The following is an 18,055-nucleotide window of genomic DNA, read 5'->3' as shown; positions in this document are numbered from 1 at the left end:
GGACGTGGGCAACCCGTAAATCGTAATTGCGCTCAATATACCCCTTTGATGTACAGAATATTTTCTGGAAAAAGTGAGGTCTGTAATCGCATATAAAGACGCCTATTAGCGGCTTATAGGATTTACCACGTCTACTGTAGCCGAAGTTGCCAAATAGTCTACCTCATTAGCACCAAAAGAGCCGCAGCAGGATTAAAACCTTATTTGTCATTTCGATGTAAACTTATTTATTTATTTATTTATTTACTAGCGAATGTACCCGTGCTTCGCTACGGTATTCTACACTGTATTCGAATATCGAAGTAAATAGTGTATATGAAGTAAATAAGATTGTTTTAAAATTGCATGTCTCTTAGCGTTATCCGAGAAAGAGCATGGGGAGGTCCCCATACGTTGTTTCCAATGTGAAGTGTTTGTTACGGATTTGTGATATAACGGCAGGCTCACTTGCCTACTGCCATTCACAATCGAGTTGGGAAGTTTACATTATAATTGCAGGCCCCATTGCCTACTACGCGGACAGAATCGATTTGGGGAGTTTTCGTTAAAATGGCAGCTCCCCTTTCCTACTTCCAGACAGATTACAGTTGAGGAGTTTCTATTATAATGGCAGGCAATTACCCTACTATCGCTCGAAATTGAGTTGTGCAGTTATCATTATAATGCCAGGCCCATTTTCCTACTGCCAGCTAGCTTACTGCCAGTCACACCAAGTTGGTGAGTTTCCATCAAAATAGCAGGCCACTGTGCCTAATGCCAGTCACATTTTAGATGAGGACATTTCTTTATAATGGCGGGCACCCTTGCCTACTGCCAAACACAATCGGGTAGGGGAGTTTTAAACAAAACTGCAAGCTCACTTGCCTTCTGCAAGTCAAATCGAGAAGGGAACTATTCATTACAATTGTAGGCCTTCCTTACTAATGACAGTTACACAGGAGTTGGAGAAGGAACCCTTTCCTACTGCCAGTCAAAGTCGGTGTGGGGAGTACTGATTACAATAGCAGATCCACCCTTTCTCGATCGCTACAAATCGACATCACTGAATATATATAGATCGACATACGAAAGTATATGCGTGTTTACAATATTGAAGACCTTCATTTACAGATTAACTGCTACTAAACGTACGTCATATCGACAAAGGATTATACCATAAGACACGCCGGATTTAGTGGCCTAAATGGCTGGTCCTATGATATGTCATCTATTCTTGGGTCAGACTGAGTTAGAAACGTGGAACAGGGTAAAGGTTTTGTAAGATTATCTCACATTACATTACTTTTCGGATAATTATGTGACAGCTACTTACATAGCATTTCTCTCACATATGGCTACTGGGTGGACCAATTTTCGTGAAGAGTTTGATGATTCTGTATTTCATATTAGTACTTGAAAGTATGAATTATGCATGTGAAAATTCCAAATTGACTTAACATCGATTATAGAGAAAAATCAAACGTAAAATGGATACAGATACGGCAAAAAGTCATAAGACCAAGGTTGTAGATCATTCCAAATTGAACGGAGATTGTGCAATCCGTTATGTGATAGGAATTTCCGAAGGTCTGCATCATCATTAAAATTGCCTGCATATTTCGATATTCTTCGGGGATAAAAAGTGAAAAATTTAATGATCTAGGATGTTTCCCGTTCGTTACAGGCTAAAACGTATAATTTTGTCATATTTCAATTATCTTCTTTTTCTTCTGGCAGATTATGCCGCAATCTGGATTTTGGGCGAGGCGGGTAAAAATCAGGACTTTCAGGAAAACCAAAAATTATGGAGATGGTCATTATTACCCCTTAAACGGAAAGCTGTACGAAAATTTCGCCAAAATAGTCAGTGTAGAGGCACACAGTCGTTACGATTTGATTTAAATAGATTAAGAATCTGCTCCATGTAAAACACCTTTTGGGCTATGTCCGCTGGACTTAACCTGCAAAAGTGACCATTCATGATATCTCCCTTATTAATCCTCCTGACGAAAAAATGCACATGAAAAAAAAGCTTTAGAGGTGGAATTCCATCACGTTTGGTCGATTTCCAGTCAGGTTGGTCTTGTTCTGTATATATTGTGGAAGAGTAAAATCACCATTTCGGTTCCCTATAAACCGCCAGTCCATTCCGGAACATGAAATGTTATTTACGTTTAAAACCTACCTTTGGACAGGTGGATGCTAAATATAAATTTTGGTTCGATGTCTTCAGTAGTTTTCAAGTTGTAAGGAATACGCTTTACACGCACCCGCTCGTGAGTTAAGTCCGATGGGACTTGTACAGAAAAACGGTCCGTTAATGATATCTCCCTTATTAATCCTCGTATCGAAATGATGCACATGAGAAAAAAGGTTTAGAAATTAATTTCTACCAAGGTAGGTAGATTTCCATTAAGTTTGGTTGTGTATATTTTGTGGAAGGGCAAAATCACTGTTTCGGTTTCGTATAAACCCCCACTCAGTTCAGGGATTTAGAAACAATATTTTCCCTAAAACCTATCAAGGACAGGTGTATTCTAAATATGAGTCTTGGTGGAAATACATCCAATAGTTTGTAGCACTCGCGTACATACGGCGTAATTAATAAAGAAAATAATACAGTTAAAAAAGTTGAAAGGATAGAAAATGGATTATAACTGAGGACAGCCGGATAACGACAAATATGTAAATGGCAAGTGAATGTATTGGAAAATCAAATGCCCCTCAATAAATTATGCTAGTGTGAGTTATGGATATAATAAAGCGGTAACAGAGGAGAAATTTAGGTCCAGTGATTCTTAGGTAAACAAATAATAAGAAGATGACTAATGGTGTTATTATTTCATCTATTCGAGGGCGGTTATAACATCCAACGATATTCCGCCAATAACCCGCAGATAGGCCGATTGACGCCTCTCTTGCCTTCTACCCAAGGAACAACCACGAATTTAAAAGCATGATGAGGAAAATGGCAATACGTTACTTCCCTGCTGGCATGCAGTCAGAGACGTTGCCATGGTAACCTGTAGGTTCGTTCTCGGTCTGCGGTCACTCAATGCAGAGCATGATACCAGTGGAAAATTGTAAATTTCTCCGTCATGTGAAGAGTAATGTAAATTATGAACATAACGAAAGTTGTTTATAATGAAGAGACGTTTCACGTACGGTAAACTAAGTTCATAGAAAATCAACAGTATAAGAGAAAATGGCTGAAAACCATTCTGGTTTTCCTATAAACCCCCCGTCTATTCAAAGATTTTAAAACAATATGCATATCGAAACCTTTCCCGGGATGAGTATACTCTAAATATGAAGTTTGGTTGAGATCTATCCAGCCGTTTCGAAGTGATGGTGGAAAAACCATTCAGGTTTTCCTATAAACCCCCCGTCTGTTCAAAGATTTTAAAATGATATGCATATCTAAACTTTCCCCGGGATGAGTGTACTCCAAATATGATGTTTGGTTGTGATCTATCCAGCCGTTTCGACGTGATGGTGGAAAAACCATTCTGGTTTTCCTATAAACACCCCATCTATTCAAAGATTTTAAAATGATATGCATATCGAAACCTTCCCCGGGATGAGTATACTCTAAATATGAAGTTTGGTTGAGATCTATCCATCCGTTTCGACGTGATGGTGGAACAGACAAACAGACAAACAAACAGACACGAAACGTAAAAACCACCGATTCGGTCTTGAGTTGACCTAAAACGGATAAATATCTGAAAAATTGGCAAAACAAAAGAAATTACAGACAGCGGACCCCCTACAATTTTATTTATATAGATTTATTTATTATGCTTGAACGAAGCAAGTCCCTAGTAAAATCGAATGAAAATGAAAATCCACAGCCTGTTTCCAGTCATTCGACCGATCGTGCACACTTAACCGTGTCAGATCATGCTTATCAGCGATCACCATCGGCTTTCCTGAAAATTGTTTTCCGTAGTTTTCCATTCTCCTGCACTAAGGCAAATGCCGGGACAGTTCCAATTATTATAGGCCATGGCCGCACGCCCTTACCTTCTCCGCAAATTACATCAGTGGTCTGATAGACGGCAGCGTTAACCCTCTAGGAGGCCTGCCGAACGGAATGAACGCTTTTAACGCACACGGTTAGACTGTAACGATGGATGGTGGTTTCAGTTGGGTTTGAGAGGAATGTAAGAATGACTCAGCAGGGCAAAGATTTTTCTTTTTTTCAATCGACATTCTTATGACCACACTGGTGATATGAACATTTACATTTCAGGGCTGTCGACAATGGGGCTCGAACCCACTATCACCCGATTACTGGACACTGGCCGCACTTAAGCGACTGCAGCTATCGGGCTCGGTATGAACTCTTCAGTCTATCTACTTATCGAAGCTCCCGGCTGTGGATGGTAGAAATAACGCGGTACAGTTATGGAGTCAAGCTCTGCATTCGGGAGATGAGTGGGTTTGAACCCCACCGTTTGCTGTCCCGGGAATGGTTAAGTGGATGGAGTTGTTTATTATTATATCCAGAGCTCCTAGAATGTATATTTGGGGACAAAACATGACTGCCTCAGTTCCTCGAAGCGGACTAGAAGCCAGTTGTCAATCACATCCTGAGTTAACGAGTTCCAAGTGATCCTTCTTTGTTGTGGAGAGGTTGCCAAACCGTTTTCTTTCAAATTTTCTTCAGTCTTTACTCTGTCTTCGTGTCGAGTGAAATGTAGTGATACTTTTAATAATAATAATAATAATAATAATAATAATAATAATAATAATAATAATAATAATAATAATAATAAGATTTGCTTAACGTCCCACTAACTACATTTTTTACGAAGTTCGGAAACGCCGAAATGCCGGAATTTAGTCCCGCAGGAGTTCTTTTACGTGCCAGTAAATCTGCCGACACGAGGCTGACGTTTTTGAGCACCTTCAAATACCACCGGACTGAGCCAGGAACGAACCTGCCAAGTTGGGGACAGAAGGCCAATGCCTCAACCATCTGAGCCACTCAGCCCTGCTAGTGATACGTTTAGTATTATTAATAGTAATATATAGTATCAGTGTTATTTTAAATATTTATAACTGATCAGTTTAGCGGAAGAGTAACAATATGCCGGTCTTCTTCCGGCCGTGGGTAAATCAGGAATCACAGTTTGATAAAGTTGACATCAGGAGGCATCAGGTCATAAAATCTCGCTACGAAGATTCACCTCACTTCATACCTGACCCCGTAGAGAAAAGGGTTACGGGTTGGACATACATGATTATTATTATTATTATTATTATTATTATTATTATTATTATTATTATTATTATTGAAAATGAAAACCTACAACCTGCCTTCCAGTCATTGACCGGGTCAGGGATGGAATGAATGAAACAGATATAGGCTATTAGTACGATGGGATCGCCACTCCCAAAGTGATTTATTAATGACTGATAGATGCTATGAAATGAGAATGGAGTGTGTTGCTGGAATGAAAGATGACAGGGAAAACCGGAGTACCCGGAGAAAAACCTGTCCCGCCTCCGCTTTGTCCAACACAAATCTCACATGGAAAGACCGGGATTTGAACCACGGTATCCAGCGGTGAGAGGCCGACGCGCTGCCGTCTGAGCCACGGAGGCTCCTTATTATTATTATTATTATTATTATTATTATTATTATTATTATTATATCCATTCAGGAAGGCTCGGCTTTTGCCGGTAACATAATGGGATGATCCGGCCTAAGCAAGGAGTCACTCTCTTGATTACAAAACTATACATATATCTACAAATATTTACAATAGAAATAATTACAATAAATATATGTACAATACATTTATTATTATTATTATTATTATTAATTATAAATATTATAAATAATAATAAATATTATTATCACCCTATGTTCTTCTTCTATCACCATTTTTCCCACACCTGTGGTGTCGCGGGTGCGAACTGTGCCGCACATGTAGTTTTGACCATGTTTTACGGCCGGATGCCCTTCCTGACGCCAACCCTTTATGGAGGGATGTAATCTCTATTAAGTGTTTCTGTAGTGGTTTGGTAGTGTAGTGTGTTGTGTGAATATGAAGAGGAAAGTGTAGGGACAAACACAAACACCCAGTCCCCGCGCCAGAAGAATTAATCAAAGGCGATTAAAATCCCCGACCCAGCCGGGAATCCAACCTGGGACCCTCTGAACCGAAGGCCTCAACGCTAACCATTCAGCCAATGGGTAGGTCAATTTCACCCTATGTTCCAGATCCCCAATTTATTGAGGGGTTAATCGTGACGAAACATACGATTCGGTGATATCTAAGGCGAATAAGCATCAGACGACTGATAGAATGCTGGTTGTTGGTTGGTAGAGGAGTGGAATGGAACAAAATATTACAGGCTCTATTATTGGTTTTAAAGCCCGCTAACTACCGGTACTTTTCTGGATTTTGGAGACGCCAAGGTGCCGTAATCTTGCCCCGTTCGTTTACGTTACGATACATCTGTGTATTTGAGCACCTTCAAATACCATCGGACTAAGCCGGAATCGAACCGGCGAACTTGAGCTCAGAAGACTATTGCCAGTAACCTCCAGCTAAGGAAATCTTCGGGAACTCGTAGGGAACACAGGGAGTAGGAACAAACGGAAACAATCTCATGTTGGCGGCTTTGAGATCCGAATCGCTAGGTAAGCACGTGCGCTTTCTTTTAAGCCAATAGCAACCATGCCACCGTTCCTCCTCCCTTCCCCTACTTCGGCAGAGTAACTACATCATCGTTTTCTACACTACGCGTCAGAACAACAAACGTGTAATGCCAGTGTGCAGAGCGGGGAAGTTATCATCCTTGTCAGGTGCACTACACAGTAGTCTGTTGCTGGTAACCTCTACTTTACCTTACTACAGTCATGGTAACATAATCAAGCACGTTTGCAGTTTTATGTGACTTAATATCACGGCCACAACCGCGGGAACTTCATATTTACGTAGAATCCAAACCACAGGAATGAGACTTTTCATTTCAAAAATCCCTCATGCACTGGTCGGGATTCGAACTGGGACAACCTTGATCAGAAGCAAGTGATCATGCCACTCGGCTGTCACACCCCAATCAATATTATATTATTATACTGAGCGACTACTTGTGTTGATTTGGGAAAGCTACACTGTTCCGACCGCATTTCAAACCTCGGCATTGACAATGATCTTCCTGCATACAGATTTCCCTACATTCGATCACAAAAATTGCCAACTGGGATAGTTCACTAGTTCTATCTTGTGTGCCCTCAGCTACACAGAACAGTTATACATATGACCATATAATACTGCTCAGCAGTGTCAGTCGTCTATTTCGTACACCTGATGAGTTCACACGTGATTCCAGGGGTGACCACAGCAGCTACCAGCTGAGTCTGACATTTTTTCCACTTGTATAGTATGCGAACCTTTTCTTGATCCCTGAGCACCATAGTGCTGAATGGGAACTTGGGGTCAAGAAAAGGTTCGCGTACTATACTTTCGTCATCGTTATTTTCCGCCCCTCTTGGCCAATTCGTGTTCTCTTCCGAACCTACACTATTAGGTTTCCGAATCTTCAACAGCCCTTCCCATCTTGCGATACCTTAATTTTAGGAGAGCTTTTTTATTATTAGGGTTATTAAGTTGTATTTCCCCCGAAAACAAACACCGCTAACAATACGTGTGATACAAGGCTCAAGCATTTTCTCCTCAGATGCGGTTTCCTAGTTCATAAAATCAGTTTTCGATTGCAGTTATCGCTCATAAAATCATGGAGAACGATTATACTTGTAATATTTCATCTCATATATGGACTAATGAGCCAGAACATATACTTTTGACATTGTCAATATGCAAATTTTAATCCATATTCATCTGATATAGAATGTGATCGTTTATAAGCACAGATAAAGGGTGAGGCATCATTACAAACTTCTACATTTTAGAATTCGCGAGTTGTTCTTATGAGTCCAATCAGCTTTTCGACTGTAGATAAGCGCGCTCCTTGATGTTAAATAAACATCACCAAACCCAACGAACGATGAATAACGAATAATTGCCTTCTGCAATTACGACAGTATCGCATAATTTTTGCCACTTACTTCCCTATTCAACAGTTATATTCTACTAACAGTCAATGAAGTAGTACGGACATTTACTGTAAATACAACAGATAACGTACCGGTAATCGATGGAAGGGCAGGGCCAGAAAGTAGTCGTCAAAATGAAGAGACAAGTGAAAGATATGTACAAAATATTCCAAATAACAAATTAAAAAAAAAGAGGCCTAACTAAGATACAAATCACATAATACGATGAAAGATTTCACTCTCAGCCAAAGAAACGCAGTGAAAAACGAATGTCAAAACCACGTGTTGAAACTATTACAGCTGGATTAAATCTAGCTCAAAAGCATTTCCAGTGGCAGATTATAGGACTGCGAATGATGCTTGGCACCTTCACAGTATTTTAAGTAACTATATCTTTCACTTTCAAATTTTAGAGAAAAATATTCTATACGAACATACCTTAAATTTAATATTCTCCTCGATCCAGGTAGGACGAATGGCGGCCAGTACTTTTAAAGCTCCTTCGATCAGCTTATCCTCGTCGACTGTCATAGACAACTTAAGAACACCAGGTTCCGCAGAACGCAAGTTCATCTTACAGACCTCAAGCTCCAGTCTCGGAATGGGCCACCCCACTCCTGTACCTCACACTTTATACATCATACCCAACCGGTATCTCGCTTTCACAACCGTCACCCACATGCACAAAACATACTCCAGCTACACAGCCTTACATTATTCTACTAACCTTGACACGAACGAACACAGCTACTACCTCATTTCGTGGTTGTACCTAGTAGAAACTGAACGAAAAACAAAATTACACGTCAACACTGCAAGCATCAAACACTGTTATCAATATCGCTTCACTCCACCAGCAAATAATTACATCATCGTCCTCCTAGGACACTAAAGATACTGCCCAAGTAACGTTCATTAACACTATATCAGTACGTTCCCACAGATTTTCTTATCACAACATAGCGTGGTCCTCGCGTAACTAAAAGCGCACAAATTATGTTTCGACGGCACCCCTATCGAACACAGCACAGGTTTTTCTCTCGCTGTCAAAAGCGAGAACTCGCGACCGCTCACGAAGTGTGCGAGCCAATGCTACCAATATTACAGCTACAAAAGTTACTAATCAATACGAGTACACAGATCAATATTGTCACGCGAAGTTGGGAAGTTTGAAATTCCTCTTCCTAGAGGAGATTATAATCTCGTAACTGGAGCATTGTGAAAAGAAAGAAGACAGAAAATCTTCACAATGCTTGAACATTACATAATACAAGTGCTACTATATTACAAACCCGTGTATAAATTCTTCTTACTGTTGTTTCTTTTGACTGTTACCTCTAATTCTATTAAACAGTTAAATACAAAAGAAGTTGCGGTATATATATGTAGGGAAATTACCATACCGTATTCAGATCTTTCACTTCAGTAATTTTTTTTTTTTTTTTGCTTTACGTCGCACCGACACAGATAGGTCATATGGCGACGATGGGACAGGAAAGGCCTAAGAATGGGAAGGAAGCGGCTGTGGCCTTAATTAAGGTACAGCCCCAGCATTTGCTGGTGTGAAAATAGGAAACCACGGAAAACCATATTCAGGGCTGCTGACAGTGGGGTTCGAACCCACTATCTCCCGGATGCGAGCACACAGCTGCGCGCTCCTAACCGTACGGCCAACTCGCCCGGTCTTCAGTACATCCTGGACAGTCTGTTTTTTTTTCTTTCTGTTTTGCTATTTATTTTACGTCACAGCGGAACAGACAGGTTGTATAGCGACGATGGGTTAGGAAAGAAGCGACCGTGGTCTGGTGTGAGAATGGGAAACTACGGGAAACCATTTTCAGGGCTGCCGACAGTGGGTTTCGAGCCCACCATCTCCCGAATGCAGCTAACGGCTACGTGGTCCAAACCCCGAGGCCAACTTGCTTGATAGTCTCATGTTTTTAGTGTTATCTTTAATACTAGAGAATATGGTGGACCGGGCGAGTTGGTCGCGCGGTTAGGGGCGCGCTGCTGTGAGCTTGCATCTGGGAGATAGTGGGTTCGAGCTTTACTTTCAGCAGCCCTGAAGATGGTTTTCCGTGGTTTCCCATTTTCACACCAGGCAAGGCCGTACCTTAATTAAGGCCACGACCGTTTCCTTCCCACTCCTTGACCTTTCTTATCCTACCGTCGCCATAAGACCTATCTGTGTCCGCGCGACGTACCGTAAAACAAATTGAAGATATGAGTGTAAGAACTAGGTAATGACCACATTTAGCGAAAATTAGTTTTTTTACTTCTATTTGTAGCCATAACTGCCCTCTATCAGTTACTATAGGAGTTAATTTCAAAAAGTGCTTATTTTTCTCGCTAGATGGCCTTCAAGTTTCAACTGGTTACTTTCTGAGTGCAAGACTTGGATAATAACCGGAATTATCCAGTTCTTGCTCTCCTGAGTGCCCTCTTGCTGGAGAAGAGTAAGGAATATGGCTAAATGCAGTGAGTTATTGAGTGCTGCAAATGCAAGCTTTAATTCAGAGGTAGGTTCCATTTAGAGTTGTATTTTAGTGCTAATTGTATGGAATGTATATTCTGTAGAATATTCAGTTTAATGTTACATTGTATGATATAACAATATTTTAGACCTAAATATTATATTCAAATAAATGTGGAAGTTTGAAGCCCACACTTTATGCTTTTATAAATGATTGTCATTTTTAGATACCGCTACCAAGGTGTACTGATTCTTCTCCAGTAAAGAGTAAGAAAAGGACAAGAAAAGAAGTTAACTGGCAAAGAAATGTTAGGAAACGAAGTATTTTGAATGGAGAAGAATATATATATATATATATATATATATATATATATATATATATATATATATATATATCAACAACAGGGGAACTCGTGCCTGCAAAGACAGTTGCTCCAGATTGTTTTCGTAAGAGGAAATGTACAGCCAAGTTCTCCAAAGGTATTAAAGAACAAATGTTTAGGAATTTCAACGAATTGAGTGATAAGAATGTTCAGGATGCATATCTCACGGGCTTAATAACCTCACATAATATTCAAAGGGGTAAGCTTTAAATAAATAGTTTTAGACATATATTTTGTAGGAGCATTGAACACACAACAATGCTCTATATTTTTGTTGTAGAAGGCGCCCTGATCTCAGCATGAAGTGGAGAAGGAAAAAGAAGCTTGCTGCAAGAAACAATGAAACTGAGAGTGAAGATGAGGATGAAGAAATAGATGTAGAAGTCAAAAATAGCGCTTCAAAACACAATTGCATAAATGAAATTAAATATGTTTGTTTTGTTTATTATTATTATTATTATTATTATTATTATTATTATTATTATTATTACAGTATTATATTTATTTGTTATTATTTCCTTTTAGGTCTGCATTGCTGCTCCAGAATTCATTGTGTGCAAGGCAGGATTCTGCAGTCTGCATGATATAAAGAAGGGTCGAGTGGAACGTCTAGCTCAGCATAAACGAGTGGCCATTACTCCATCAACAGATAAACGTGGTAAGCATGATACTAGACCAAATAAAATACAGAATGACATTATACAGCAGATTGTTGAACAAATTCAAAGTTTTCCTGCACGATCCACTCACTAGTCAAGAAACGCAACCAAGATGAAGTATATAAATGATGACTTAAGTGTAAATAAAATGCATATGCTGTATCTGCAGACATTTGAATCTGACGCTTTTCTAGTCATGTAAAGTGGAAGTAAGATTAAACCTAAAGTGACATATGAATTTTACTTACACATATTCAATACTAAATTCAACTTTTCTTTTGGGTTTCCCCGATCAGACACGTGTGACACAGCTTAAAATTGAAATTAGACAAAGAAGAGAATGAAGATACAATAAGAGCATTAGGGGAGAGGCTGAAAGAAATTTACATCTTGTCAAAGCACAGACGTTCTACAATGATCTGAAGAATACTACTTTGCTCGCCCAGAGAGATGCATCCGTCGAGGCATTATGCTTTGATTTCAGCAAAACCTTCCAGTTCCTATATTGATAACAGGAGGAATATTTTACACGCGGCAAGTGTGGGTGTATAATATATGATTTTATTCTTGTTCAACAGGAGAATCCAAAATGTATATGCATGACGAAACTATTGCGAAAGCCCTTTCAAGGGCGTTAAGTACCGTGGGGTTTGGTTTGGTCAAACTATTGCAAAGAAGGGGTCCAATGAAACTGTATCTATTTTGAACCATTATGTAGAGAACTACATTCCTCATGAAATTAAAACTCAGCACATTTTTACTGACAACTGTGCAGGGCAAAACAAGAATATTTTGATGGTTCAGTACTTAAGTACACTAGCGGCTTCGGGCAGATTTGTCAAAATATATCACCATTTTCCAGAACGTGGACATTCGTTCATGCCCTGTGATCGTACCTTCGCACAGATTGAGAAGCTAAAACGCAAGAAAGAGTATGTGTTTGTCCCTCAGGAATGGTACGATATTGTTTCATCTGCTTCCCAAAAAAGTACTGTGGTAAAAGTACACCAGGACATGGTATTCGATTTAAAGCATCACTTGGTGTCACATTTGGAGAAAATAATAAGGAATGGTACTGAATCATTCAGAATAAGTAGGTACCATACATTTGTTTATGAAGGAAGAGAGCTGCCTGTTTCTGTTGGTCAAAACACTTTTGTTCAAACAAAATTTTGTCTGTTCAAGATGAAACGTACTCCAGTATTACATCCCGCCAAGTAGTAGCAAGCTCCATTGCCTTTGAATAACAAGAAGTACAGAGATGTGATGAAATTGGCACAGAAGTATATTCTTCCTGTACACATGAAATGGTATTCCGATCTCAGATGTGAACGCGAGGATGAAGAATATGGCTCTGAAAGCGAGGCATCATACCACGAGTTCTAAAAACTGTTTTCAATCATATTTTATTTAATACTTATTTTGTATGTCATGCACTGGCCTTTCAAAACTCAATATTTCATAATTAAAACATTAAAACCTGTAATGGCATTCATTTTCCAATTTCTATTCCCGTTTTTACATTCCTTAAAATATCTGAGGGCAAGAAATGGATAATTCCATCACACATTTTCTCGTTTTTTTTAATTATTTCTAAATGGAGTAGAGGGTTAACAATTGAAATAGTAGTGTATATTCACATATACGTTCACATTAAACTGAAACCTTTAATGAATTATAGTCAAGTCAAAGATACCCGTCTCCCTTAATCTCGAAAACCATAGATTAGGGAGAGGGTATTGTTTATTGTAACCGTTTCATAATTTGTGATACATGCAGTATACAAAATTAGGAGTAACCTGAGATAACTAATGAAATTGTGTTAATAATTGGTACATTCAATGAATATTAATATAAACACAGATGATTAGAAATTGAACAGAGAAAGAATAATCTGAACTGAATGTTGGAGTTGCGTTGATAGATGATAGAAACATCTATGAATATTAATATTTATATCTTTTCAAATTATAAACAAAACCTCACAGAATCTCAATATTGCCTTTACGGACTATTGAGAAAAGGGAAAAAATGAAAATTAGTATATAATGAATTATAGGATTTATATAGTTTTAAATGTTTTTCTCGTTTTTCTCAGAACTTTTGGTTATTAGCTAGTTCTTGCACTCAGGTCTATAATTGTAAAAAATGTCGTGGGTTTATTTTTATAGTTGACTATTAGAAGAAGCTACTCTATTTAAAATGAAGTACACTAATATTTGCAACATTTTCTAAAATGATTAACGCTAGCAACACACACAACAAACGGAAGTAGTGTTTACTTGATTTACAATCACAGTATATCAAATAATATCAGTAGCGTATAAGAACTACAAGAAACAGACTTGTTTAACTGACTTACCTAATAAAAAGGTAAATCTATTTCTTAAAAAAATCTTTTCATAAACCAAATTTTGAGAGGTTCTGAGATTCCACATATTAGTCCATGCAAGTTCTCGGTGGAGGAAGCACGGTTTAATTTGCAAATCACCGGGCGAGTTGGCCGTGCGCTTAGGGGTGCGCAGCTATGAGCTCTCATCCGGGAGATAGTGGGTTCGAATCCCACTGTCGGCAGCCCTGAAGATGGTTTTCCGTGGTTTCCCATTTTCACACAAGGCAGATGCCGGGGAAGTACCTTAATTAAGGCCACGGCCGCTTCCTTCTCATTCCCTTTCCTGTCCCATAGTCGCCATAAGAACTATCTGTGTCGGTGCGACGTAAATCAAATAACAATAATAATAAAAAATTTCAAATCAAAGCTTTAGGTGGGTTTTTTCCTCCGGTAACAATGTTTTTTTAGAAACAACGATTTTCACTGACGAACGTTGTAGTCTTGTTGATATACAAGATTCCATGTTATTTTTTGAAATGACACGCTATTAGGCATGGTTATGATTTCGTATGTTGCTGTTGACTGATAGAAGAGTGGAAAAGAACAGGTCAACCTTTAACAAAAAATCTCCAGTTCAGAATATCTGATGAGTGAAGCCATGACCTAGCTGGGGCACTCACCAGGTTGCCAACGTCCTATAAAACTGAGTGAATCATCCCGTAGACGCACAGAACACTATTTAACTTTTTTCTCTCTCTGGAAATGTATTAAATCACACTTGGAAACTCATTCATTGTTGAACCACTCCTCATGTTAAGATGGTTTTAAATGTATGAACTCGGAATGAACAGGCTGACGCGATGGCTAATACAACCAGAATTCAAACAATGGAGAGGCGGTAGGATTGTCAGTCATTAATGCTTTTTCCATGAATTGGTGGAGGAATGTCGGCCTTCGAATCACGGGTTTAAATCTAGCAGAAATAGTCGGATTTTTGAAGGGTGAAAAAAAAAAAAAAAAAAAAAAAAAAAAAAAACATTCAACACTCCATGTCGTACAATGTCAGCATGTAAAAATCTATGGTGACACATTTGGTGTTTAACCGACAAAATTAATTAAAAATTCCGACACAGATCGCCCAACAGTTTCGGTTGCTCTGCCATCTGGTAAAGTAAAACAGAAGGTCGAACCTGCTATACAGGGAGCCTAAATGATATTAAATAAAAATGTCAGCAACACTAGCTGAGACCATAGCCTATTATTATTATTATTATTATTTTGCTTCGTTAAGCCCAATTAGGAAGCGGGGTTGAAGTTATTTAGCACACTGTTTCTTCTTTTCAGCCCAAAATCTCTTCATCCGTTCAGCGAGTCTCTTTTTGCGTTCTTCTATCCACCCTGTACCTTTTCGTTTAGGAACTTGTGTTTATTAAGGTTCAGAATTTTGTTCTACCTCGAATGGTTTCTTTGTTAAAAAGCCTGCCAATTTTTTGTATGCCTTTGTTTATTTCTACTAGCCAAATATTGTGAGGTTTATTTTGGAATAGTACTAGAGTTACAGCATGTTTGTTTATTATAACTGTATAATTGTTTTGTTCACTACTAACAACACAGGAGTCCAAGTTGGAGGTGACCTCTGTATAGACCCTTCGGAAATAAATAAATAAATAAATAAATAAATAAATAAATAAATAAATAAATAAATAAATAAATAAATAAATAAATACTAGGGTTACAATTTTCTGTGTTAGTCTATTGTTATCCATTCTGTATATGAGACCGTACCTTTTCCTGATTGCATCTTTGATATTTTCTGTAACTTGATGCATTTCTTGTGGTTTCTTTTTTATCTAAATTCTATTTTCGCATTTTGGTCTTGGTTTCTTCTGAGGATTTTCATCCTTGTTTTTCGATGGTTTTTATTTGTGATCTGCCGCCAATCATCAGACTTTTAGGTTGAAGACTTTGCAAAAATCTATTGAGCTTTCTCCATTTTTGTTGGCTGTTTTGTGGGCAAGATATAATTCTACTGTTCTCCTAGATGTATTTCATCATCATCATCATCATCTGTTTACCCTCCAGGGTCGGCTTTTCCCTCGGACACAGCGAGGGATCCCACCTCTACCGCCTCAAGGGCAGTGTCCTGGAGCTTCAGGCTCGTGGTCGGGGATACAACTGGGGAGAATGACCAGTACCTCGCCCAGGCGGCCTCACCTGCTATGCTAAACAGGGGCCTTGTGGAGGGATGGGGAGATTGGAAGGGATAGGCAAGGAAGAGGGCAGGAAGCGGCCGTGGCCTTATGTTAGGTACCATCCTGGCATTCGCCTGGAGGAGAAGTGGGAAACCACGGAAAACCACTTCGAGGATGGCTGAGGTGGGAATCGAACCCACCTCTACTCAGTTGACCTCCCGAGGCTGAGTGGACCCCGTTCCAGCCCTCATACCACTTTTCAAATTTCGTGGCAGAGCCGGGAATCGAACCCGGGCCTCTGGGGGTGGCAGCTAATCACGCTAACCACTACACCACAGAGGCGGACCTAGATGTATTTTCTGTGGCAATTTTCGCGTTGAAGTCTCCTACCAGTATTCTTTCTGATTTAGTAGTTTGATATTTTATATGTTACTTCTTCCAACAGTTCCCAAAAGTCAAGTACTTTTTGTGGGCCTTCCCAGTTGTAGCAAATAATTGTTGAATCCAAGAAGTCGTGGGAAGATTTTGGTAATAACCTGGAAAGGCTAGGTCAAGCGGCCGGGAAACCTTTCTGGAGAGTAATAAAGAATCTTAGAAAGGGAGGGGGTAAATCAGGTGAACTCATAACGGATCCCAGAGAACCACTTGACAGGTAGAAGGAATATTTTGAAAATCTTCTCAACGTAAATGTTTTTGGTAACATCGCGAACAACCGAGCTCATGGGAAGGAGGACAATGGTGTTGATGAAATTACGCTTGAGAAAGTGAAAGGGTGGTAATTAAAGTCCATTATCATAAAGCAGCAGGAATAGATGAAATTAGATTTGAAATGGTGAAATATGGTGGGAAGGCAGGAATAAAATGGCTTCATAAAGTAATAAGATTAGCATGGGATGCTAGCGATTTACCTACCTTTTGATTGGACGAAAGCAGTAATTGCACCTGTCTATAAACAAGGGAACAGGAAGGATTACAACAGCTATCTAGGTACCGGTATTTCATTGATCAGTATACCGGGCATCTTAGATGGGAGGGTGTGATCACTGGTTGAGAGTAAGTTAGATGAAAACCTGTGTGGTTTCAGACCATACAGGGGCTGTCAAGACCAGAATGTGCCAGGTAATTGAAAAATGCTACGAGAGGAATAATAGACAGTTATGTTTATGTTTCGTAGATCTCGAGAAGGCGTATGCCAAAGTACCGAGGGAAATGATGTTAGCCGTACAGGAGAATTATGGGATTAAGGGTAGATTATTTAAAGCAATCAAAGGTATTTATGTTGACAATTGGGCTGCAGTGAGAGATGATGATTCGAGGTTAGACAAGGCTGCATTCTTTCACCTTTGTTATTCACAGGTATGAAGTGGCAGGGTTAGGTGGAAATGTAGCAACCAGTTTGGCCTATGTAAACGACTTGGTCGTAATGGCAGACTGTGGTGAAAGCCTGCAATCTAATTAATCTTGGAATTTGAAAATAGGTGTAATACGTGAAAATCCACAGCCTGTCTCCAGTCGTTCGACCGGATCAGGAATGGAATGAATGAAGACCACATCTAGCGTCGAGGATAGGAACTGTGCCGGCTGCCGAAGCCTGTCGCACTCTTCTGGGGCAATGATTAATGAATGTCAGATGAAGTGAAATTATATTGGAGAAATATGACAGGGAAAACCGGAGTACCCGGAAAAAAATTTGTCCCGCCTCCGCTTTGTCCAGCACAAATCTCACATGGAGTGACCGAGATTCGAACCACGGAACCCAGCCACGGAGTATGTAGGATGTGTATTATCTCAGGTTGATAGTATAGTAAGTGAGATTGAATCAAGGTGGAGCAAAGGAAATGCAGTGGGCTCGCAGTTGCAATCAACGATATTCTGTAAGAAATAAGTCAGCGTCCGCCTCTGTGGTGTAGTGGTTAGCGTGATTAGCTGCCACCCCCGGAGGCCCGGGTTCGATTCCCGG

General features: G+C 39.5%; 1 protein-coding gene across 2 annotated transcripts in view; it reads right to left on the bottom strand.

The window, feature by feature from the left end:
* Window positions 1-9,125, bottom strand: part of eas (ethanolamine kinase 1) — a 116,344-nt gene extending 107,219 nt beyond the window's left edge. Inside the window, exons 1-2 of one of the 2 annotated variants that reach the window (XM_067143540.2) lie at window positions 8,925-9,125; window positions 8,495-8,838 (exon numbers count right to left, since the gene is read on the bottom strand). In XM_067143540.2, coding sequence (XP_066999641.1) covers window positions 8,495-8,629 — 135 coding nt within the window. In that variant the 5' untranslated portion in view covers window positions 8,630-8,838; window positions 8,925-9,125. Of the gene's footprint in view, window positions 1-8,494 lie in introns of both variants that reach the window. The other variant, XM_067143541.2, reaches the window with a different exon arrangement.
* Window positions 9,126-18,055: the final 8,930 nt, after the last annotated feature.

This window comes from Anabrus simplex, chromosome 3, assembly GCF_040414725.1.
Source record: "Anabrus simplex isolate iqAnaSimp1 chromosome 3, ASM4041472v1, whole genome shotgun sequence".
Classification (NCBI taxonomy): Eukaryota; Metazoa; Arthropoda; class Insecta; order Orthoptera; family Tettigoniidae; genus Anabrus; species Anabrus simplex.
This window is presented reverse-complemented; position numbering and strand designations above follow the sequence as displayed.